At 36.0% G+C, this 21,668-nt stretch overlaps 1 protein-coding gene across 1 annotated transcript in view; it reads left to right on the plus strand.

The window, feature by feature from the left end:
- Positions 1 to 18,321, plus strand: part of LOC102808273 (sulfotransferase 6B1-like) — a 33,242-nt gene extending 14,921 nt beyond the window's left edge. The window contains exons 3-7 of the mRNA XM_085502065.1: positions 11,870 to 11,982; positions 12,592 to 12,718; positions 16,642 to 16,736; positions 17,603 to 17,771; positions 18,092 to 18,321. Coding sequence (XP_085358191.1) covers positions 11,870 to 11,982; positions 12,592 to 12,718; positions 16,642 to 16,736; positions 17,603 to 17,771; positions 18,092 to 18,201 — 614 coding nt within the window. The 3' untranslated portion in view covers positions 18,202 to 18,321. The remainder of the gene's footprint in view (positions 1 to 11,869; positions 11,983 to 12,591; positions 12,719 to 16,641; positions 16,737 to 17,602; positions 17,772 to 18,091) is intronic.
- The last annotated feature ends 3,347 nt before the right edge of the window (positions 18,322 to 21,668 follow it).

Consider the following 21,668-nt stretch of genomic DNA (forward strand, 5'->3'; position numbering starts at 1 on the left):
GAGTGTTGGGGTCATCAGTGTCATACATTCTACCTCAGACTAGTAATACATTAATATTACTAGTTTGATATTCTGCTGAGTCACTGAATGAGTGTTGGGGTCATCAGTGTCATGTATTATGCCTCAGACTAGTAATACATTAATATTACTAGTCTGAGATTCTGCTGCATCACTGAATGATTCTTGGGATCATCAGTCTCATACATTCTGCCTCAGACTAGTAATACATTAATATTACTAGTTTGAGATTCTGCTGCATCACTGAATGATTGTTGGGATCATCAGTGTCATACATTCTGCCTCAGACTAGTAATACATTAATATTACTAGTTTGAGATTCTGCTGAGTCACTGAATGAGTGTTTGGGTCATCAGTGTCATACATTCTGCCTCAGACTAGTAATACATTAATATTACTAGTTTGAGATTCTGCTGAGTCACTGAATGAGTGTTGGGGTCATCATTGTCATGTATTCTGCCTCAGACTAGTAATACATTAATATTACTAGTTTGAGGTTCTGCTGAGTCACTGAATGAGTGTTGGGGTCATCAGTGTCATACATTCTGCCTCAGACTAGTAATACATTAATATTACTAGTCTGAGATACTGCTGCATCACTGAATGATTGTTGGGATCATCAGTGTCATACATTCTGCCTCAGACTAGTAATACATTAATATTACTAGTTTGAGGTTCTGCTGAGTCACTGAATGATTGTTGGGGTCATCAGTGTCATGTATTCTGCCTCAGACTAGTAATACATTAATATTACTAGTCTGAGATTCTGCTGCATCACTGAATGATTGTTGGGATCATCAGTGTCATACATTCTGCCTAAGACTAGTAATACATTAATATTACTAGTTTGAGATTCTGCTGAGTCACTGAATGATTGTTGGGGTCATCAGTGTCATACATTCTACCTCAGACTAGTAATACATTAATATTACTAGTTTGAGATTCTGCTGAGTCACTGAATGAGTGTTGGGGTCATCAGTGTCATGTATTCTGCCTCAGACTAGTAATACATTAATATTACTAGTCTGAGATTCTGCTGCATCACTGAATGATTGTTGGGATCATCAGTGTCATACATTCTGCCTAAGACTAGTAATACATTAATATTACTAGTCTGAGATTCTGCTGAGTCACTGAATGATTGTTGGGATCATCAGTGTCATACATTCTGCCTCAGACTAGTAATACATTAATATTACTAGTTTGAGATTCTGCTGAGTCACTGAATGAGTGTTGGGGTCATCAGTGTCATACATTCTGCCTCAGACTAGTAATACATTAATATTACTAGTCTGAGATTCTGCTGAGTCACTGAATGATTGTTGGGATCATCAGTGTCATACATTCTGCCTAAGACTAGTAATACATTAATATTACTAGTCTGAGATTCTGCTGAGTCACTGAATGATTGTTGGGATCATCAGTGTCATACATTCTGCCTAAGACTAGTAATACATTAATATTACTAGTCTGAGATTCTGCTGAGTCACTGAATGATTGTTGGGATCACCAGTGTCATACATTCTGCCTCAGACTAGTAATACATTAATATTACTAGTTTGAGTTTCTGCTGAGTCACTGAATGAGTGTTGGGGTCATCAGTGTCATGTATTCTGCCTCAGACTAGTAATACATTAATATTACTAGTCTGAGATTCTGCTGCATCACTGAATGATTGTTGGGATCATCAGTGTCATACATTCTGCCTAAGACTAGTAATACATTAATATTACTAGTCTGAGATTCTGCTGAGTCACTGAATGATTGTTGGGATCATCAGTGTCATACATTCTGCCTAAGACTAGTAATACATTAATATTACTAGTCTGAGATTCTGCTGAGTCACTGAATGATTGTTGGGATCATCAGTGTCATACATTCTGCCTAAGACTAGTAATACATTAATATTACTAGTCTGAGATTCTGCTGAGTCACTGAATGATTGTTGGGATCACCAGTGTCATACATTCTGCCTCAGACTAGTAATACATTAATATTACTAGTCTGAGATTCTGCTGCATCACTGAATGAGTGTTTGGGTCATCAGTGTCATACATTCTGCCTCAGACTAGTAATACATTAATATTACTAGTTTGAGATTCTGCTGAGTCACTGAATGAGTGTTTGGGTCATCAGTCTCATACATTCTGCCTCAGACTAGTAATACATTAATATTACTAGTTTGAGATTCTGCTGCATCACTGAATGATTGTTGGGATCATCAGTGTCATACATTCTGCCTCAGACTAGTAATACATTAATATTACTAGTTTGAGATTCTGCTGAGTCACTGAATGAGTGTTTGGGTCATCAGTGTCATACATTCTGCCTCAGACTAGTAATACATTAATATTACTAGTTTGAGATTCTGCTGAGTCACTGAATGAGTGTTGGGGTCATCATTGTCATGTATTCTGCCTCAGACTAGTAATACATTAATATTACTAGTTTGAGGTTCTGCTGAGTCACTGAATGAGTGTTGGGGTCATCAGTGTCATACATTCTGTCTCAGACTAGTAATACATTAATATTACTAGTCTGAGATACTGCTGCATCACTGAATGATTGTTGGGATCATCAGTGTCATACATTCTGCCTCAGACTAGTAATACATTAATATTACTAGCTTGAGGTTCTGCTGAGTCACTGAATGATTGTTGGGGTCATCAGTGTCATGTATTCTGCCTCAGACTAGTAATACATTAATATTACTAGTCTGAGATTCTGCTGCATCACTGAATGATTGTTGGGATCATCAGTGTCATACATTCTGCCTAAGACTAGTAATACATTAATATTACTAGTTTGAGATTCTGCTGAGTCACTGAATGATTGTTGGGGTCATCAGTGTCATACATTCTACCTCAGACTAGTAATACATTAATATTACTAGTTTGAGATTCTGCTGAGTCACTGAATGAGTGTTGGGGTCATCAGTGTCATGTATTCTGCCTCAGACTAGTAATACATTAATATTACTAGTCTGAGATTCTGCTGCATCACTGAATGATTGTTGGGATCATCAGTGTCATACATTCTGCCTAAGACTAGTAATACATTAATATTACTAGTCTGAGATTCTGCTGAGTCACTGAATGATTGTTGGGATCATCAGTGTCATACATTCTGCCTCAGACTAGTAATACATTAATATTACTAGTTTGAGATTCTGCTGAGTCACTGAATGAGTGTTGGGGTCATCAGTGTCATACATTCTGCCTCAGACTAGTAATACATTAATATTACTAGTCTGAGATTCTGCTGAGTCACTGAATGATTGTTGGGATCATCAGTGTCATACATTCTGCCTAAGACTAGTAATACATTAATATTACTAGTCTGAGATTCTGCTGAGTCACTGAATGATTGTTGGGATCATCAGTGTCATACATTCTGCCTAAGACTAGTAATACATTAATATTACTAGTCTGAGATTCTGCTGAGTCACTGAATGATTGTTGGGATCACCAGTGTCATACATTCTGCCTCAGACTAGTAATACATTAATATTACTAGTTTGAGTTTCTGCTGAGTCACTGAATGAGTGTTGGGGTCATCAGTGTCATGTATTCTGCCTCAGACTAGTAATACATTAATATTACTAGTCTGAGATTCTGCTGCATCACTGAATGATTGTTGGGATCATCAGTGTCATACATTCTGCCTAAGACTAGTAATACATTAATATTACTAGTCTGAGATTCTGCTGAGTCACTGAATGATTGTTGGGATCACCAGTGTCATACATTCTGCCTAAGACTAGTAATACATTAATATTACTAGTCTGAGATTCTGCTGAGTCACTGAATGATTGTTGGGATCATCAGTGTCATACATTCTGCCTAAGACTAGTAATACATTAATATTACTAGTCTGAGATTCTGCTGAGTCACTGAATGATTGTTGGGATCACCAGTGTCATACATTCTGCCTCAGACTAGTAATACATTAATATTACTAGTCTGAGATTCTGCTGCATCACTGAATGAGTGTTTGGGTCATCAGTGTCATACATTCTGCCTCAGACTAGTAATACATTAATATTACTAGTTTGAGATTCTGCTGAGTCACTGAATGAGTGTTTGGGTCATCAGTGTCATACATTCTGCCTCAGACTAGTAATACATTAATATTACTAGTCTGAGATTCTGCTGAGTCACTGAATGAGTGTTGGGGTCATCAGTGTCATGTATTCTGCCTCAGACTAGTAATACATTAATATTACTAGTCTGAGATTCTGCTGCATCACTGAATGATTGTTGGGGTCATCAGTGTCATACATTCTGCCTCAGACCAGTAATACATTAATATTACTAGTCTGAGATTCTGCTGAGTCACTGAATGAGTGTTGGGGTCGTCAGTGTCATACATTCTACCTCAGACTAGTAATACATTAATATTACTAGTTTGATATACTGCTGAGTCACTGAATGAGTGTTGGGGTCATCAGTGTCATGTATTCTGCCTCAGACTAGTAATACATTAATATTACTAGTCTGAGATTCTGCTGCATCACTGAATGATTCTTGGGATCATCAGTCTCATACATTCTGCCTCAGACTAGTAATACATTAATATTACTAGTCTGAGATTCTGCTGAATCACTGAATGAGTGTTGGGGTCATCAGTGTCATACATTCTACCTCAGACTAGTAATACATTAATATTACTAGTTTGATATTCTGCTGAGTCACTGAATGAGTGTTGGGGTCATCAGTGTCATGTATTCTGCCTCAGACTAGTAATACATTAATATTACTAGTCTGAGATTCTGCTGAGTCACTGAATGATTGTTGGGATCACCAGTGTCATACATTCTGCCTAAGACTAGTAATACATTAATATTACTAGTCTGAGATTCTGCTGAGTCACTGAATGATTGTTGGGATCATCAGTGTCATACATTCTGCCTAAGACTAGTAATACATTAATATTACTAGTCTGAGATTCTGCTGAGTCACTGAATGATTGTTGGGATCACCAGTGTCATACATTCTGCCTCAGACTAGTAATACATTAATATTACTAGTCTGAGATTCTGCTGCATCACTGAATGATTCTTGGGATCATCAGTCTCATACATTCTGCCTCAGACTAGTAATACATTAATATTACTAGTCTGAGATTCTGCTGAATCACTGAATGAGTGTTGGGGTCATCAGTGTCATACATTCTACCTCAGACTAGTAATACATTAATATTACTAGTTTGATATTCTGCTGAGTCACTGAATGAGTGTTGGGGTCATCAGTGTCATGTATTCTGCCTCAGACTAGTAATACATTAATATTACTAGTCTGAGATTCTGCTGCATCACTGAATGATTCTTGGGATCATCAGTCTCATACATTCTGCCTCAGACTAGTAATACATTAATATTACTAGTTTGAGATTCTGCTGCATCACTGAATGATTGTTGGGATCATCAGTGTCATACATTCTGCCTCAGACTAGTAATACATTAATATTACTAGTTTGAGATTCTGCTGAGTCACTGAATGAGTGTTTGGGTCATCAGTGTCATACATTCTGCCTCAGACTAGTAATACATTAATATTACTAGTTTGAGATTCTGCTGAGTCACTGAATGAGTGTTGGGGTCATCAGTGTCATGTATTCTGCCTCAGACTAGTAATACATTAATATTACTAGTTTGAGGTTCTGCTGAGTCACTGAATGAGTGTTGGGGTCATCAGTGTCATACATTCTGCCTCAGACTAGTAATACATTAATATTACTAGTCTGAGATTCTGCTGCATCACTGAATGATTGTTGGGATCACCAGTGTCATACATTCTGCCTCAGACTAGTAATACATTAATATTACTAGTTTGAGGTTCTGCTGAGTCACTGAATGATTGTTGGGATCATCAGTGTCATACATTCTGCCTCAGACTAGTAATACATTAATATTACTAGTCTGAGATTCTGCTGCATCACTGAATGATTGTTGGGATCATCAGTGTCATACATTCTGCCTCAGACTAGTAATACATTAATATTACTAGTTTGAGATTCTGCTGAGTCACTGAATGAGTGTTGGGGTCATCAGTGTCATGTATTCTGCCTCAGACTAGTAATACATTAATATTACTAGTCTGAGATTCTGCTGCATCACTGAATGATTGTTGGGATCATCAGTGTCATACATTCTGCCTAAGACTAGTAATACATTAATATTACTAGTTTGAGATTCTGCTGAGTCACTGAATGATTGTTGGGGTCATCAGTGTCATACATTCTACCTCAGACTAGTAATACATTAATATTATTAGTTTGAGATTCTGCTGAGTCACTGAATGAGTGTTGGGGTCATCAGTGTCATGTATTCTGCCTCAGACTAGTAATACATTAATATTACTAGTCTGAGATTCTGCTGCATCACTGAATGATTGTTGGGATCATCAGTGTCATACATTCTGCCTAAGACTAGTAATACATTAATATTACTAGTCTGAGATTCTGCTGAGTCACTGAATGATTGTTGGGATCATCAGTGTCATACATTCTGCCTCAGACTAGTAATACATTAATATTACTAGTTTGAGATTCTGCTGAGTCAATGAATGATTGTTGGGATCATCAGTGTCATACATTCTATCTCAGACTAGTAATACATTAATATTACTAGTTTGAGTTTCTGCTGAGTCACTGAATGAGTGTTGGGGTCATCAGTGTCATGTATTCTGCCTCAGACTAGTAATACATTAATATTACTAGTCTGAGATTCTGCTGCATCACTGAATGATTGTTGGGATCATCAGTGTCATACATTCTGCCTAAGACTAGTAATACATTAATATTACTAGTCTGAGATTCTGCTGAGTCACTGAATGATTGTTGGGATCATCAGTGTCATACATTCTGCCTAAGACTAGTAATACATTAATATTACTAGTCTGAGATTCTGCTGAGTCACTGAATGATTGTTGGGATCATCAGTGTCATACATTCTGCCTAAGACTAGTAATACATTAATATTACTAGTCTGAGATTCTGCTGAGTCACTGAATGATTGTTGGGATCACCAGTGTCATACATTCTGCCTCAGACTAGTAATACATTAATATTACTAGTCTGAGATTCTGCTGCATCACTGAATGAGTGTTTGGGTCATCAGTGTCATACATTCTGCCTCAGACTAGTAATACATTAATATTACTAGTTTGAGATTCTGCTGAGTCACTGAATGAGTGTTTGGGTCATCAGTGTCATACATTCTGCCTCAGACTAGTAATACATTAATATTACTAGTCTGAGATTCTGCTGCATCACTGAATGAGTGTTGGGGTTCTCGATTGTTTGAAACCATTGGCTCTTGTTGTTTTTATTAACAATGTTGGCATCTTTCAATAATGTATTTGACGAATTACTGAATCTATGATGATGTTCTCACTTTCACTCGACGGTCAACAGGCCCGTAGCCAGCACTTTTGAATAGGGGGTTCGAAAACAACAATAAATGATATATTTGATGTGAAACGTGTGAATTTTATAATATTCAAAAAGTGTGTTTGAGCTCTGTTACATACATTTTTATATTCTCGGTTTTTAAATTCAATTGGTTTACTTTGTGTTACGTTGGTAAGTTATTCCACATAACATTTTTGAACTATTTTACCATTTTAGAGAAGGGGTCCTAGGCCATTCCCCACCCACAGACAAACACACCCACACCCTTGATCCATTACGGCAAAATATAGTACACAAAAAAGACAAGACTGTACGTATCTTAGCATTATTGTCCAAGCATTTTAAGGTAGAATGCTATTCACGAGCTGTTTCGCTCTTCACAGATGTTAGCGCACATAAAAGTGACACAATTTCATGTCGAAATCTGTCTACAATTATTCATTTTAGTATTAGTCAATTATGTAATTCTATTTCTGTACAGGGCCTCACCACATCGTACAAAATGTAATGGTTAGAAAAGTGCATATCACGTTTTAAAAACAATACAACATCCATGTAAACATGTGGTACTAAGTTAAGCTGGATTCATATTTATCTCGTCGCTTGAAAACTTTTAAAACATACAGAGCTAGTTGATATATGATGTGGCAGTTTGTGTAGCGACGAAGTAAGCCCAGACTGTCAGTATTTGCATAATTGCATAGGGTTATTGACAAAAGATCAGCCCTTAGATCATTATAAAATGGACATATAAAAACAAAGTGAATTTCAATTGTCTACCATGCTAAATTCAAACGTATCACTGCAAAAACTAAACATTTATTGATCTAACTGTATTTTTGTGTGTCTACCTAATTCAACATTATGTTTATGGCAAAAACAACGAAAACTCGTCGGTATAAATTTTAGTCTATAATTGCTTGCCAATAAATCTCCCAGGTTATAATACTACATTGATTTTTTCGAAAGTATACAGCCTGGATGATTGTGAAATTGAGGCATGCCATTTTTGCTGACAACAATTTTTTTTATTTTTTGAGTAAATATCCCTAAGAAGTTTGCAGTATATGCAACTTGTTTTTCAAACAAGGCAATGCCGAAACCATATTTGAACGGAAGATTTTTATGTGGGTTTCCCAAGTAAGTCTGCCGGTTTTGTCTAATCGTTTAAGCATGATATAACATGTTTTGGGGTTCCAGCTATTTATTATTTAATTTTAACCAATATAAGATACAACGCTTGAAATAACCACATCATAATGGCAGCCTTCCACATTCGTCCCACATCGCTACATTGTTTGTACAACTATTAATGCTAAGTAGATATCTGCAAAATGTTATCTGTACCCTCTCGATTTCCGAATTTTGGTACCCCCATATCGCTAACATAAGAAATAGCTGGCACAATGATTGCATCAAACAAATTAAATGCACTAACCAATGGCATACTACCAAGTTTCTTGCAGTACGTAAATTTGTTGGTTTACTGTAAATCTGTAAAGGGCGGTAAAATAATATGCATACAGTAGTAGTTTAGCAGCGGTCTCAATAAACTTCAATGACTACATCTCCTTTTTATGAACCCACTAAAAATATAGAAAATTTTCTAAGACATCAAAAAAAAAACACGTGTAAAAAATATGTTTGAAAAATATGATTTATCGCATAGTTTCAGTGCTGAAGCAACACTGTGGGATAATTTTTTGGCTGCAAGCAACTCTTCAACCTATACAACTCGTGATGATAAATCTTCGTCATTTTTTTAATGATATGTTTAACCCATAGCTGTACACTATTGTCCAATAACACAGGTTACACGTACTAATACAATAAGTTGACTACATTTGGCTGATACATTTAGAACAAAACAGTATATATGCCATCATTAACTTGAAGAATACAAAACTAATGAACAATTATGAAAGTACAGAGTCGTGTTGTCGTGCCAATCCCGTTCGAACCCCACACTTTACTAACTGAGCGAACACTAGCACAAGACAAACGGACCTAATCAGGACCACCACATCTTTCAGAGAGTGACTACTATTACAATATTGTTTCAATGTTGCTTTAATATTTAACATCAGCTGCTTGAACGCGATCTTCATTACACCATCGCGGAATCACCGAATAAAAGCTTGCCCATTTATAACAACCAGTTTTGATTGGCAGCTGTTGAACTGAGACGGCGTAACTTCACGATTGACATTTAAAGATCGTTGTCACCTAAATGCTCATTACTATGCAATTTCGACCGAGTCTGATAGTTACCTCACTGAGTCAAGTGGTTTAAACGATGATAATTATTTTAATTAATACTGTTTGTTTTATTATGTTCTAATCTACGATCATAAATCTATTCACTTCCAAAATTTAGGGGGTTCGACCGAACCCCCCCCCCCCCCCCCCAAACTACGGGCCTGGTCAAGATAATATAACAACATCAATTTGAAGATAATATAACCGTGACGACATCAACTTGAAGGTAATATAACGTCATCAAGACAATAACAAATACATTTTACTGGTCTTTCTGCTGGTTCGTGTGTCATGAATTTGTTTTTGCGTATCTGTTGACCGACTTAATTAGCTGATTATTAGCGAATTGCTGTGTTATGTCTGTCATCGTTCAGGCCTATTTGAAGTTTTGGACGGAACTTGGCTCAGTGATTTGGAACTAATTACCAGATAACCGTCGCGATTCTGACAGTTGGTATCCATAGTTATTAATGTAGTGAACGATTAATCAAAAGATATGACGTATTCAGTACTTAGTGTGGTTGGCTTTATGATTGGAGGTTACGCCCTAGAGTCTTTTTACTGCTTTGTAATTGGTTAGAGTTGTGAAAATGAATAAAGAGAGTTTGAGTTGGTCTTGGGGAGCACAGCACGATAGACGCAGTAGAGAGAGAGAGTGCAGTCCTGGGCAGTCGAGAGTCCAGTCCAGGGGCGAGCCTTGAGGCAGTCCAGTCTTGGGCTAGTCTTGGGTCAGCTTTGCGAGAGTCTTGGAGACTTTTCCCCAGGGCGCTGTGTCTTATAGAGTGCTCCAAAAGATCGACTAAGACGAGAGTTGAAACGTATTTCGTTGTGTGTGCCTTATTTGACTGTAAAGTTAAAGTGACTTTCCCGATCCCGTACCTCAAGGGGACGAGATAGAGAGACGAGACGAGTTTCCCCCCTGACACGTGTGGAGAACCCCGTGGAGAAGATTTACCCCGTGATACGTGTTTGCGACTTGACCTCTACCTTGTCAATTCTGGTTATTAGTAGACTGTACACGCTTTCTACCATACTAAACTCAGGCGTGCCAGCCCCGCCCCCTCGTAGCTCGCAAAAAAAAAAAAATTGACAAACCACGTCGATAGAAGCCCTCCCTCACCGAATTTCTGGATCCGCCAGTGGTATGAAAGTGTAGTCGCGTAACACAATTTGTAATCAAGTGCTTAAACACATTAGTTGACACCGTGACGTAGTTGCGTTACAAATCGGTATAGCTGGGAAGTTGACATTGTAGTGAAGAGACTCCATGGCCCATAATACATTGCGGTAAATGGCGACCAGTTAGTAAAAGTTGACAGTTCTCTCACATTTGTGGTCTTATCGTTGACATAGCTCACGGAACTATATGGGGTAAAATCGCTAATAATAATAATAATGATGACTAGCAATAAAAAGTATACTTCAAAAACTAGACTAAATTACATTACAAAATAACATTTAAAAAATGAACTGACAGGTACGTAGTAAAATGTAAATAAAGTAATCACGGATTACGCTCTTTAATAACTATGATAACTTAGCTATATTTTTACTATTATCTGTCTGCATCATGTAAACGACAATTTTAAGGCTGTTTAATATTTGATCTGGGAATTTAATGTGTGCAAATAGATCTTGACGCAGAGAGTGGTATTTAGGATAAGCCATCAAGAAATGGATTTCATCCTCAATGGCATTCATATTGCAATGGCTACACATTCTCTCTGTGACTGGTGTTTTAGGACGAGTATTTCTACCTGTTTCGATACAAGAAGGTCGTGATTACTCGTCCTGAATTTTGCGTAATTTATTCTGTTTGAAATATTTGTTATTGCCAAATATGGCTCATAACTGTACTTCATTTTAAATTTAGCAAAAGTTCTTAGTTTGCTATCATTTTTGTAATCTGTGTTCCCCAAACACTATTGTATTTTTGTTGAAAACTGACTAGCACGTGTCGAAAACCTCATCTATAAATGATTAGCACCGCCGATTAACATAAAAGTTAATGCAACATGTGCACGATTGCCGTGCAATGAATTAACGACGTCGTCCTTTACATGTCAGTGATATATTACAGCTTAGATTACTATAGAGTCTGAGATCGCTGTTGGTATAATCTTGACTGTATCGCCATCAAAAGTCATTTCTGAACCCAGCTATTATTATCTACCTATAGGTAACATGTCCATAGACAACATCATCGCCATACCACCGAGTCAGAAGCGATTCATCGCTACACACTTACAACCGGGACCATTGCCAACTCAGTATTTTGAAAAGAAACCAAAGGTATTACACAACGAATAATTATCACGAAGGTTGTTACATACAAGTATATTTATTGACACAACACATTTTGGAAAGTGCAGCAGTACGGTTACTAAAAACTACAATAACTCGAGTAATGTTGTTATGGAGTATACTTCATTGTATGGGGTCATCAGCTCTTCCGCAGACAACTTGAATCAGTCTGGATTCATGTTGATTACAATTTCATGAGGCCGTCGTAACATGAACATTTATCTGCGATACATACATTCTCCAAAAGTTACTAAGCATTCTACTATATGAACAACCTATTTGAAAGCTAAGATATGAGGCAATGTGCTAGTGCATATGCGTATTCATGTTTTCTTAGGGATTACCTGGTGACCAATTTCACTATTAGTGTTTGGACTATTCACTATAAGTGAGTGTATAAATGGCGAAAGCCAAGTTACCGAGAAATCTAAGCATAGTACAAACAAAAACATTCAGAGAATGACTGAATCACAGATCAATTTTTACATCGTTTCTTCTGTTCGTATCTTAATTGTAGACATTTTCCAAGATATTTGCATATCACGGTCCAAGTTATACTGTTGTCAACAAATATAAATATTATCTATCGTTTTACAGACAATACACATTGTGCGGAATCCGAAGGACACAGCCGTGTCTTACTTCCACTTCGCTCAGAAGAACCCTTGCCATACAAAGCCAAATGATTGGGAATCGTACTTAGATGATTATATAACAGGGTCACGTATGTTTTTGACTCCCATGTGCGAAGCACATAATGGGAGTCTTTGCAGTTAGTGTGTCTGTGTGTGTGTGTATGTGTGTATGTGTGTGTGGGTGTGTGTGTGTATGTGTGTATGTGTGTCCGACTGTTCCACTGCTATCTCAAGAACCATACATCGGTTTTTGATGAAACTTGGTGCATAGATGCTCTGGGCCAATGCGCAGATTTGATTAGGTTTTGGTAAAAATCCATGCTCGTTAATTACCTAATTTGCATGATAATTAGCTAATTTTTAGCTGTTCTATGACTGTTCCACTGATATCTAAAGAACCACTCATTGGATTTTGATGAAACTTGGTACATAGATGCTCTGAACATATGCGCAGATTTGATTAGTTTTTGGTAAAAATCCGTGCATATTAATTATCTAATTTGCATGTTAATTAGCTGATTTTTAGCTGTTCCATGATTGTTCCACTGATATCTAAACAACCACTCATTGGATTTTGATGAAACTTGGTACATAGATGCTCTGAACATATGCGCAGATTTGATTAGTTTTTGGTAAAAATCCGTGCATATTAATTCCCTAATTTGCATGATAATTAGCTGATTTTTAGCTGTTCCATGATTGTTCCACTGATATCTAAACAACCACTCATTGGATTTTGATGAAACTTTGTACATACATGCTCTGAACTAATGCTAGGTTTTGATTAGTTTTTGGTAAAAATCCGTGCATATTAATTCCCTAATTTGCATGATAATTAGCTGATTTTTAGCTGTTCCATGATTGTTCCACTGATATCTAAACAACCACTCATTGGATTTTGATGAAACTTTGTACATACATGCTCTGAACTAATGCTAGGTTTTGATTAGTTTTTGGTAATAATCCGTGGATACTAATTACCTAATTTGCATAATGATTAGTCAATTTTCGTTTTTTCCACTGATATCTCAAGTACTAATTATCACATTTCAATGAAACTTGGTACATAGATGTCATATGACACTGCACAGACCTGATAGTTGTTATGGTAATATCAGTTCATATTAATTACCAAATTTGCATAATTAATTAATTTTCAGCATTTGATATAAGTACTAATCATCACATTTCAATGAAACTTGGTACATAGATGTCATATGACACTGCACAGACCTGATAGTTTTTATGGTAATATCAGTACATATTAATTACCTAATTTGCATAATTAATTAATTTTCAACATTTGATATAAGTACTGATCATGACATTTCAATGAAACTTGGTACATAGATGTCATATGACACTGCATAGACCTGATAGTTTTTATGGTAATATCAGTACATATTAATTACCTAATTTGCATAATTAATTAATTTTCAGCATTTTATATAAGTAGTTAGCATTACATTTCAATGAAACTTGGTACTTACATACTCAAGGACTATGCAGAGATTGATTGTTTTCGATAAATATTTGTGCATATTAATCACCTAATTTGCATAATTAGTTAATTTTCAGCTTTTCCACGGGTATCTCAAGTACTAATCATCGCATTTCAATGAAACTTGGTACATAGATCCTTTAGGACTATGCAGAGACCTGATTAGTTTTAGGGTAAATAATTGTGCATATTAATTACCTAATTTGCATAATTAATTTTCAGCTTTTCTACTGATATCTAAAGTACTAATCATCACATTTCAATGAATCTAGAATTATGCAGACCCAATTAGTTTCCGGTAAATATTTGTGCATATTAATCACCTAATTTGCATAATTAACCAACTTTCACACTGATATCTCAGGTACTATACATCACATATCAATGAATGTACATGGATGCTGTAGGACAATAGACAGACCTGAATAATTGTGGGTTAAAATCTGTACATATTATTTACCTAATTTGCATAATTAACCAATTTTAGGCTTTCACACTGATATCTAAAGTACCGTAAAAACTCCAAAATTTTGACCGGTTTTAAATAATTCGTGTTAGAAATGTGACTTGTTTTTAGAGTCAAAATTAAGGTGCATTTTCGGACGGTCGAATTTTTCAGAATATAAATCAGCAAATGAAAAAATGGGGATGATAGACAGTGTGCTTCATTAGTTTTTAAAAAATGCAATGTCCGTCAATTGACGTAAATTTCCCCATGTTTCACGGTAAAAGCAAAGGTCGTGGCCGAGTTGTAACTCAAAATCTAAACAAAGTCATCAATCAGTGAGTAGTATGACAATCAAAACAAAACATCAAGACGCGGAGAAGGGGTCAGCACAAAACTAATAGGTCAAAAGACAAAGCTGTCTCGCACTACCTAGGAAAACTTGCGAATGTTCGAAGTACAGGTACCCATTGGACAAAAGATACATGGAAGTTTAGCAAACTATCTCCCCGACCCAGTGCAATATATCCGGTTAGAATCAAAGCTCACGTGCCCCTTATTTGAGGGACCAGATTCTGCCGTAAATTCGCCCTTGGATTAAAAAATAAAATGGGATTTAAGAAAATAAAATGGGACTTTTAAGGTGTATTTTGGCGTCATTTTTCGGACTTTTCAATCAATCCTGCCGGTTAAAATAGAGTCTAAGTTTTATCGTAGTCATTGACGTCTGTCTATTCAAGAGTACATGTGTATGATTTTTATCGTGACTAGCGTGAGCGGGTAAGCTTCCTTTCGAGAATGAGCTGTTATCACTGTGAACAATGTTAAATTATTCTTCAGATGACCAGTTTATTTTTTAAAAACAACTAATTTTTTTATTTAAAAAAAATCATGCCGTTTTCGCATCAAAATCCAAGCCAAAATATCGTACTACAACATCAATCTCTTCCTCATTGCGTTCAATAACATTAACATATTTAAATAAGCTATGGTAATTTGAACACGTTGGCATCATCCAGCTTTTTGATTGGTTAATTAGCGATTGGACCTATTTGACCTAAGAGAACATGGCAGATATCCTACAGCATCAAACGTATAAACGTATAAACGAGACCGGAATCATTCGCTTACGATGAAACTAAGTTGACTTTTATTTGTATTTCATAACCATCCAACAAATTTATTTTGTGTACATTATTATAATCACTACTGAGTACGGTAATAATCAACAATTCAGAAACGCAGCATGCCGAGATTTTTGTGTTCGTTTTTATTTGAAACTTCGTTTATTTAGAATATATTTTCGTTACCAATAAAATAAAAATCCCTCAGTCAATCAGAAACCCGGATTCATGCTTTCGAGGAAGGTCACGTTTGAACGCTCACATCGGTTTTTTTTTTTCGTTTGGGGGAAAACTAAAACTGGTCGCAATTTTCGAATAAGAATGAGTCGGCAATTTTTAGTGGAGTCGAACATTTGGAGGTAAATAAAACACCGAAACCCGGCAAATAAATAGGAGATCGAATTTTTAGAGGGGTCGAAATTTTGGAGTTTTTGCGGTGCTAATTATTCCATTTCAATGAAACTTAGTACAAAGATGCTCTAGGACAATGTACAAACCTAATTAGTTTGGGGTAAAAATCTGTTCATATTAATTCCCTAATAAGCATAATAATTCATAATTTTTTGGTTCTAATCACATTTCAATTAAACTTGGAGACATAGATTTTCTGTTACATTGCGCAGACCTCATTAGTTTTACACTCAAATCTGGTCATATTAATTTTTTGATTTGCATAATTAGTTTTCAGCTAAGTAATTTCGAATTATATTTAATGTGTCTCCAATACTCTCAGCACATGGGAGTTCTTTCTAAGCTTTCTTTGATTTGTTATTGCGATTTTGGGTGTCATATGCTTTTAACGTACGTACATGCTTACATCACATCACCATAACCGAACTTCATTTACGGTTCATATCTAGATTAATTGCAACCGCTAACCGAGTGTCAGTTAACGATGTATATATGTAAAAATAAACATTAGTTATTCTATATCCAACACAGTTCCATATGGCAGCCAGGCAGACTACGTCACATTGTGGTGGAATAAAAGAAACGAGAGCAATCAGTTATTTGTAACATTTGAAGAAATGAAAAAGGTAGACTGAATATAACCATTGAGATTTCAGTGCCATGATATAACCAGCGGCATCGTTGTAATATAGGGCCTCAAGAAGTATGGTCTCCAAGCTGATGATTATAATGCAACATATTAACAATAATACGTATTTCAAATGTTTAGAGCTTCGCCTAACACATAATAAATAATACAAAAGTTACAATTATATGTATCATCGCCGATTCATAGTGATTAAAAAGGAGAAAACGTATATTGACAAATTGTTGGGTAGATTCTGAACCGTCATAGAATCCCCTCGATTCTACATTGTTCATAAATTGGACACAATAGGAAATGATTTTCATTCTCCATGACATGTTATCCCTTTCTTTGATGTAAATACACCACAAATCATCATCATCATAATCCGACTATTTCAAAAGTACATATAAAACACATATGACATGCTTCAGGATGGCGTAGCCTATCCATTCAATCATTTTGGACAAGTTCGCAACACTGGCAACTTCGTCCTTGGCATCATTACCATTCATTCATGCATGTATATTTCAGTTTCCTTGTCACCCATGTACAAAGCACATGGACTCAATACACACCCTTGCCTCGTTCCAATTTTGCTGTCACAAAAATTGATCAGGCCCGCCCGGTACACAAAATACAGGACTGAATTTGATTGTATATTTAGCGCAACATACTTAATTTATGATCGAATATTTATGACTCCATTTATTTGATTGTGTAATGCTACTTGAGAAACAAGAAACGTTGACGAGAATGCCCAGAATATGGTTCGGGGCGTCATGTACATTGAAGCGTTTAATATTCAGTATTTATACCACATAATTGTTATATGTTGATAATCAGTGTACATGTTTTAAATGACAGGATTTGTCAGCTGGTGTCAAGAAAATAGCCCATTTCCTTGGTAAAGATGTAACTGATGAGGTAGCTGAGACTATAGCAGACCGTTGTTCATTTAGCAGTATGAAAGTAAAAGCTGTGGCGGCACCAAAAAAAGAGAGCGGAGCTTCTGGTCCCATAATGTACAGGAAAGGTGAGCACATTCGGTTAAACAATTTATCACGGGTCGGTCTCTATATCCAAGAATACTTCGTGTTCTTTAATACTTGAAACATGGACGTACGTCCATGCTTTAAATATACCAGTTATGTTACGAATGTATGGTTCAAATGTAATGTTAGGATTAGTCCAAGTTTTAGCCAACCTTGTCATTGGACGACATTTTCAAATTTAAAATTTTGAACCCGGGAATAAGCGCCCATTTAGTCACTCACTCACTCACTCACTCATTGACTCACTCACTCACTCACTCGTTGTCTGACAAATGTTTGTTCTTGTACTTACATCTGATAGGAATTGCTGGTGGCTGGAAGAAGACATTCACCGTAGCACAAAGTGAAAGATTCGACTCATTTTTCAACGAAAAATTTGCAAATATTGATATTAACATTGAATACGAATAATCACGGCAATTTCGCCCACAGGGCCGCCCGCGTATACATGCATACGTGTGTCAACATTACGTATCTACGTTGCATTGGTTTGTCATTGAAATAAACATATTGCACCATTCCCTATTGAAATTCAAGTGTGTCATTATGTAATATATTCACAAATATTAAATACAATTTTAGTTATTATATCGTCCAACTGGATACTTTTTCTTCAATGGATGTGGTGGCATACAATGTTATGTATGCTCGAGCCGAAAATATGTAAAAATAACAGATTTAATTGGTGTTTAAGGGACCAATTTACTTTAAATAATAGTATATATTCAAATGAACTAAATACATTGTACTCAACTTTACGCAAATCATCATTTGACTTTTAAATAATTTGTTTCATTCATACTTTTTACGCTACTGTATATGTATGCTGCTTTGTTCGGAACTGTTAAACACTCAAAACATTTCTAGAACAATCTTTATAAATGCGCAAATGTAAATTAAATTAAGCACATTGGAGACAACATTTGTTATTTGACCGGTCAGTCGGGCACGTGACATACGTGTCACTGTGTTGTATTGCAGTTACGTTATACAAATAATCATCTCACTCAAATAAATCATGTGTAAAATTCTTTGGTTGTTGGTCTGTATTCAGAAATTTATTGAGGGCATATTTCCGTGTGTGAACACTATCTAACGTGTTGGATCTGACACTAAGCCCATATAGTTTCTGCAATAGGCGAGTTTTCCTTTTTGCCGTTCAAGGTTGAAACTCTATTTGTCCAAGGCATTTATGGGAGGATCGACATTCGTTACTTAGTGTGAAACATATATGCATTATTTTATAGCAAGTTCCTCGTGAAATGAAATATTGACTGAATAGCGCCTTTAACGTCATGAATATATTTTGCAAATTGCGACAAATATTATTAATTAAGACAACAACCTCAACTTGTGGATAGATATAAAAAAGTAAAAGTTTTAGTTTTGCAATTTGGGCATTTGACTGTCCGATAAATAGAAGCAATGATATACCTAGCAAATCAAATGCGATTAACGTTGCTGGTGTAGATATGGGGAAATATTAATTTATATTCAAATGTTAATTACGACCTTTTATATAACTATACGTATTTTCGGATAGGATGGTGCATTTTGAGTTATCGCTTACTTAATATATGGAAAATTATATGAACAACATAAAATAGTTGAGGGTGCCCTTCAAATGTACACCGATAAAGTATCCTCGGGGGCGGACATCCGGGCATTTTCTACCGCCTGGCAACCCTCGCGGTGAAAACAAAGACCAAAAACTCACAGACAACGGTACTTTGCGATGGTTGTTGAGAGTCCCCTGAACAGTGTAATAAGATTATCCATACGTGTGTAACATATATGAATTTGGTTGTTCAGGATTACTTCCAAGTTGAGTTTGTGTTATTTTCTCGAGTTTTCACCGGCTCCACCGGCGTTCCACAGCAGAGCGCACAAAGCCCATAGAAATACGTGGTACAGTGGTGCGCGTCTTAGCAACATAGAACGTCCGTGACGTAGCTCCGCCCCCCGTGGATACAGTAGATGCAGGTTCGCGGGAAATTCGTGATAGTGAATTTGTTTGGTCTTTTATTATCCAAACAGTCTTGGCTAGATAACTCTGTCAATGGTGGAACATACTCAAAACGCGGTTTTAAAATATAGAGAGCCGAGGCACGCTTTTTTCGCGCAAAACAGCTTAGTGTTACCATAGCGACATCATGTACGCACATTTGCATAGATATGGTAGACATTATAATCATTTATTGCATGACTTTTATAAATATATTGTTTACTACGATTTAATAGTGGCGAATTTGCTGGTAATCACGTGATTGTGTCAACGAATGCATTGTCACCATGGTGAGTGTATTTGCATTATGTAGTCGATTGATGAATTACTGAAACTATGCTTTATTTTATGCTTTACTAACGTTTATATTGTGATGCAGCGTCGAAAAATATTGAAATACTTGTTTATAAATAATTTTAACATTGCCATGTTACTTGTACAGAATAACTTGATAAACTACCCTACTCCGGTGGCTCAAATTGAATATATACTTGTATATTATACCTCATTGATACAATTTTGTAAGATTACCAATCATAAAAGACCAACAATGCGAATGACCGGTGTTCGTAGCGATGCCAACTACATAAATAATACATAATATACATGTATATAGCAACATTCGTGAGATAAATAATATTCCTGCATCAACAATTTCCATCATCTATTTACGCTGACCACTCACTCACGATTTAAAAACAAAAAAACTTCCTAACAACAATAATCGTATTCACTTGGTGTATATAGGTAGAAAAGCTGCCACAACAGTGATATAAATACTATATAGAATTCGGTGCCAGAACTAAACACATCTTGTTTGAGAGCTACTGACTTTGATATATAGATTTCAACGCCTCCATGATTTACCCGTGTTTTTAGGTTACAAAATCACCGGGATAGTTATCATCGCTTTTGAGAGCAGAAACCGACAAATATTGGGAATGAATAGGGTGAACAAGTTATAAATTGATCCGTGATTCAGTAATTCTTTAAAAGTTACTAAACATTCTACTAAATCATCTGGAACCTTAGATAAATGCGAATATGGTGGTGCATATGCCGTATACCAATGTTTATCCAATTTTACAATAATTATTGTACTTTTTTTGACTATTTCGACGAACAAAATTAACTACAGACTCGCTGCCGATAATCCACTGGCATGTCAAGAGTACAACATGCCTGTTCGATATTAATTATCTTTCAGAGATGAATTTCGTCACAGGGTGAGCGTAATATTAAAGAGGGTCGGCAAGGGGTATTTTTGTAAGCTGTAATCAATTGTTTTTGTTTTCGTAATAATGTAATTTAAATAAATAAAAAAACTCCGTAATTTGTACAAAGATATTATTCTTTATAAGCGTATACAACATTTTCTAAACTAAATGCCGCAATTCGTACGTAACTTCCAATTTGATTCATGAACACAAATTATCACTGGCAAAAATATTATAAAAATGTAACCAGAAATTTTCTTTATCTGTAAAGTGTAAAAATCTATTTTTTTTACTGTAAATGGAACTTTCATTTTATTTTCTGTAAAAACGTAATCGATCACCACGCTCAGTATACTCAGGCTGTACCCACGAGATACATATACTGCCCTCTCAGGCGAATACAATCAAGAAGAAATGTTCTCATCTACCAATATTTAGCTTACTCCTCACCGCTCAAATTCATGTACGTTTTAAATACTTTATAACATGATATACATGACCATCGTGACTTATTTCATGTAAAACAGTGTGACGAGGCTCAGCAAAACGGTTGACGCCACAACAAGATCGTTGGTCTGTAGACTGTGATAGCATACAGGTTTCAGAACATCACGCGAGATTTCGAGCCAAACAATGACGTCATACTAGGAAGTAAA

This window comes from Saccoglossus kowalevskii, chromosome 1, assembly GCF_978046115.1.
Source record: "Saccoglossus kowalevskii chromosome 1, keSacKowa6.1, whole genome shotgun sequence".
Classification (NCBI taxonomy): Eukaryota; Metazoa; Hemichordata; class Enteropneusta; family Harrimaniidae; genus Saccoglossus; species Saccoglossus kowalevskii.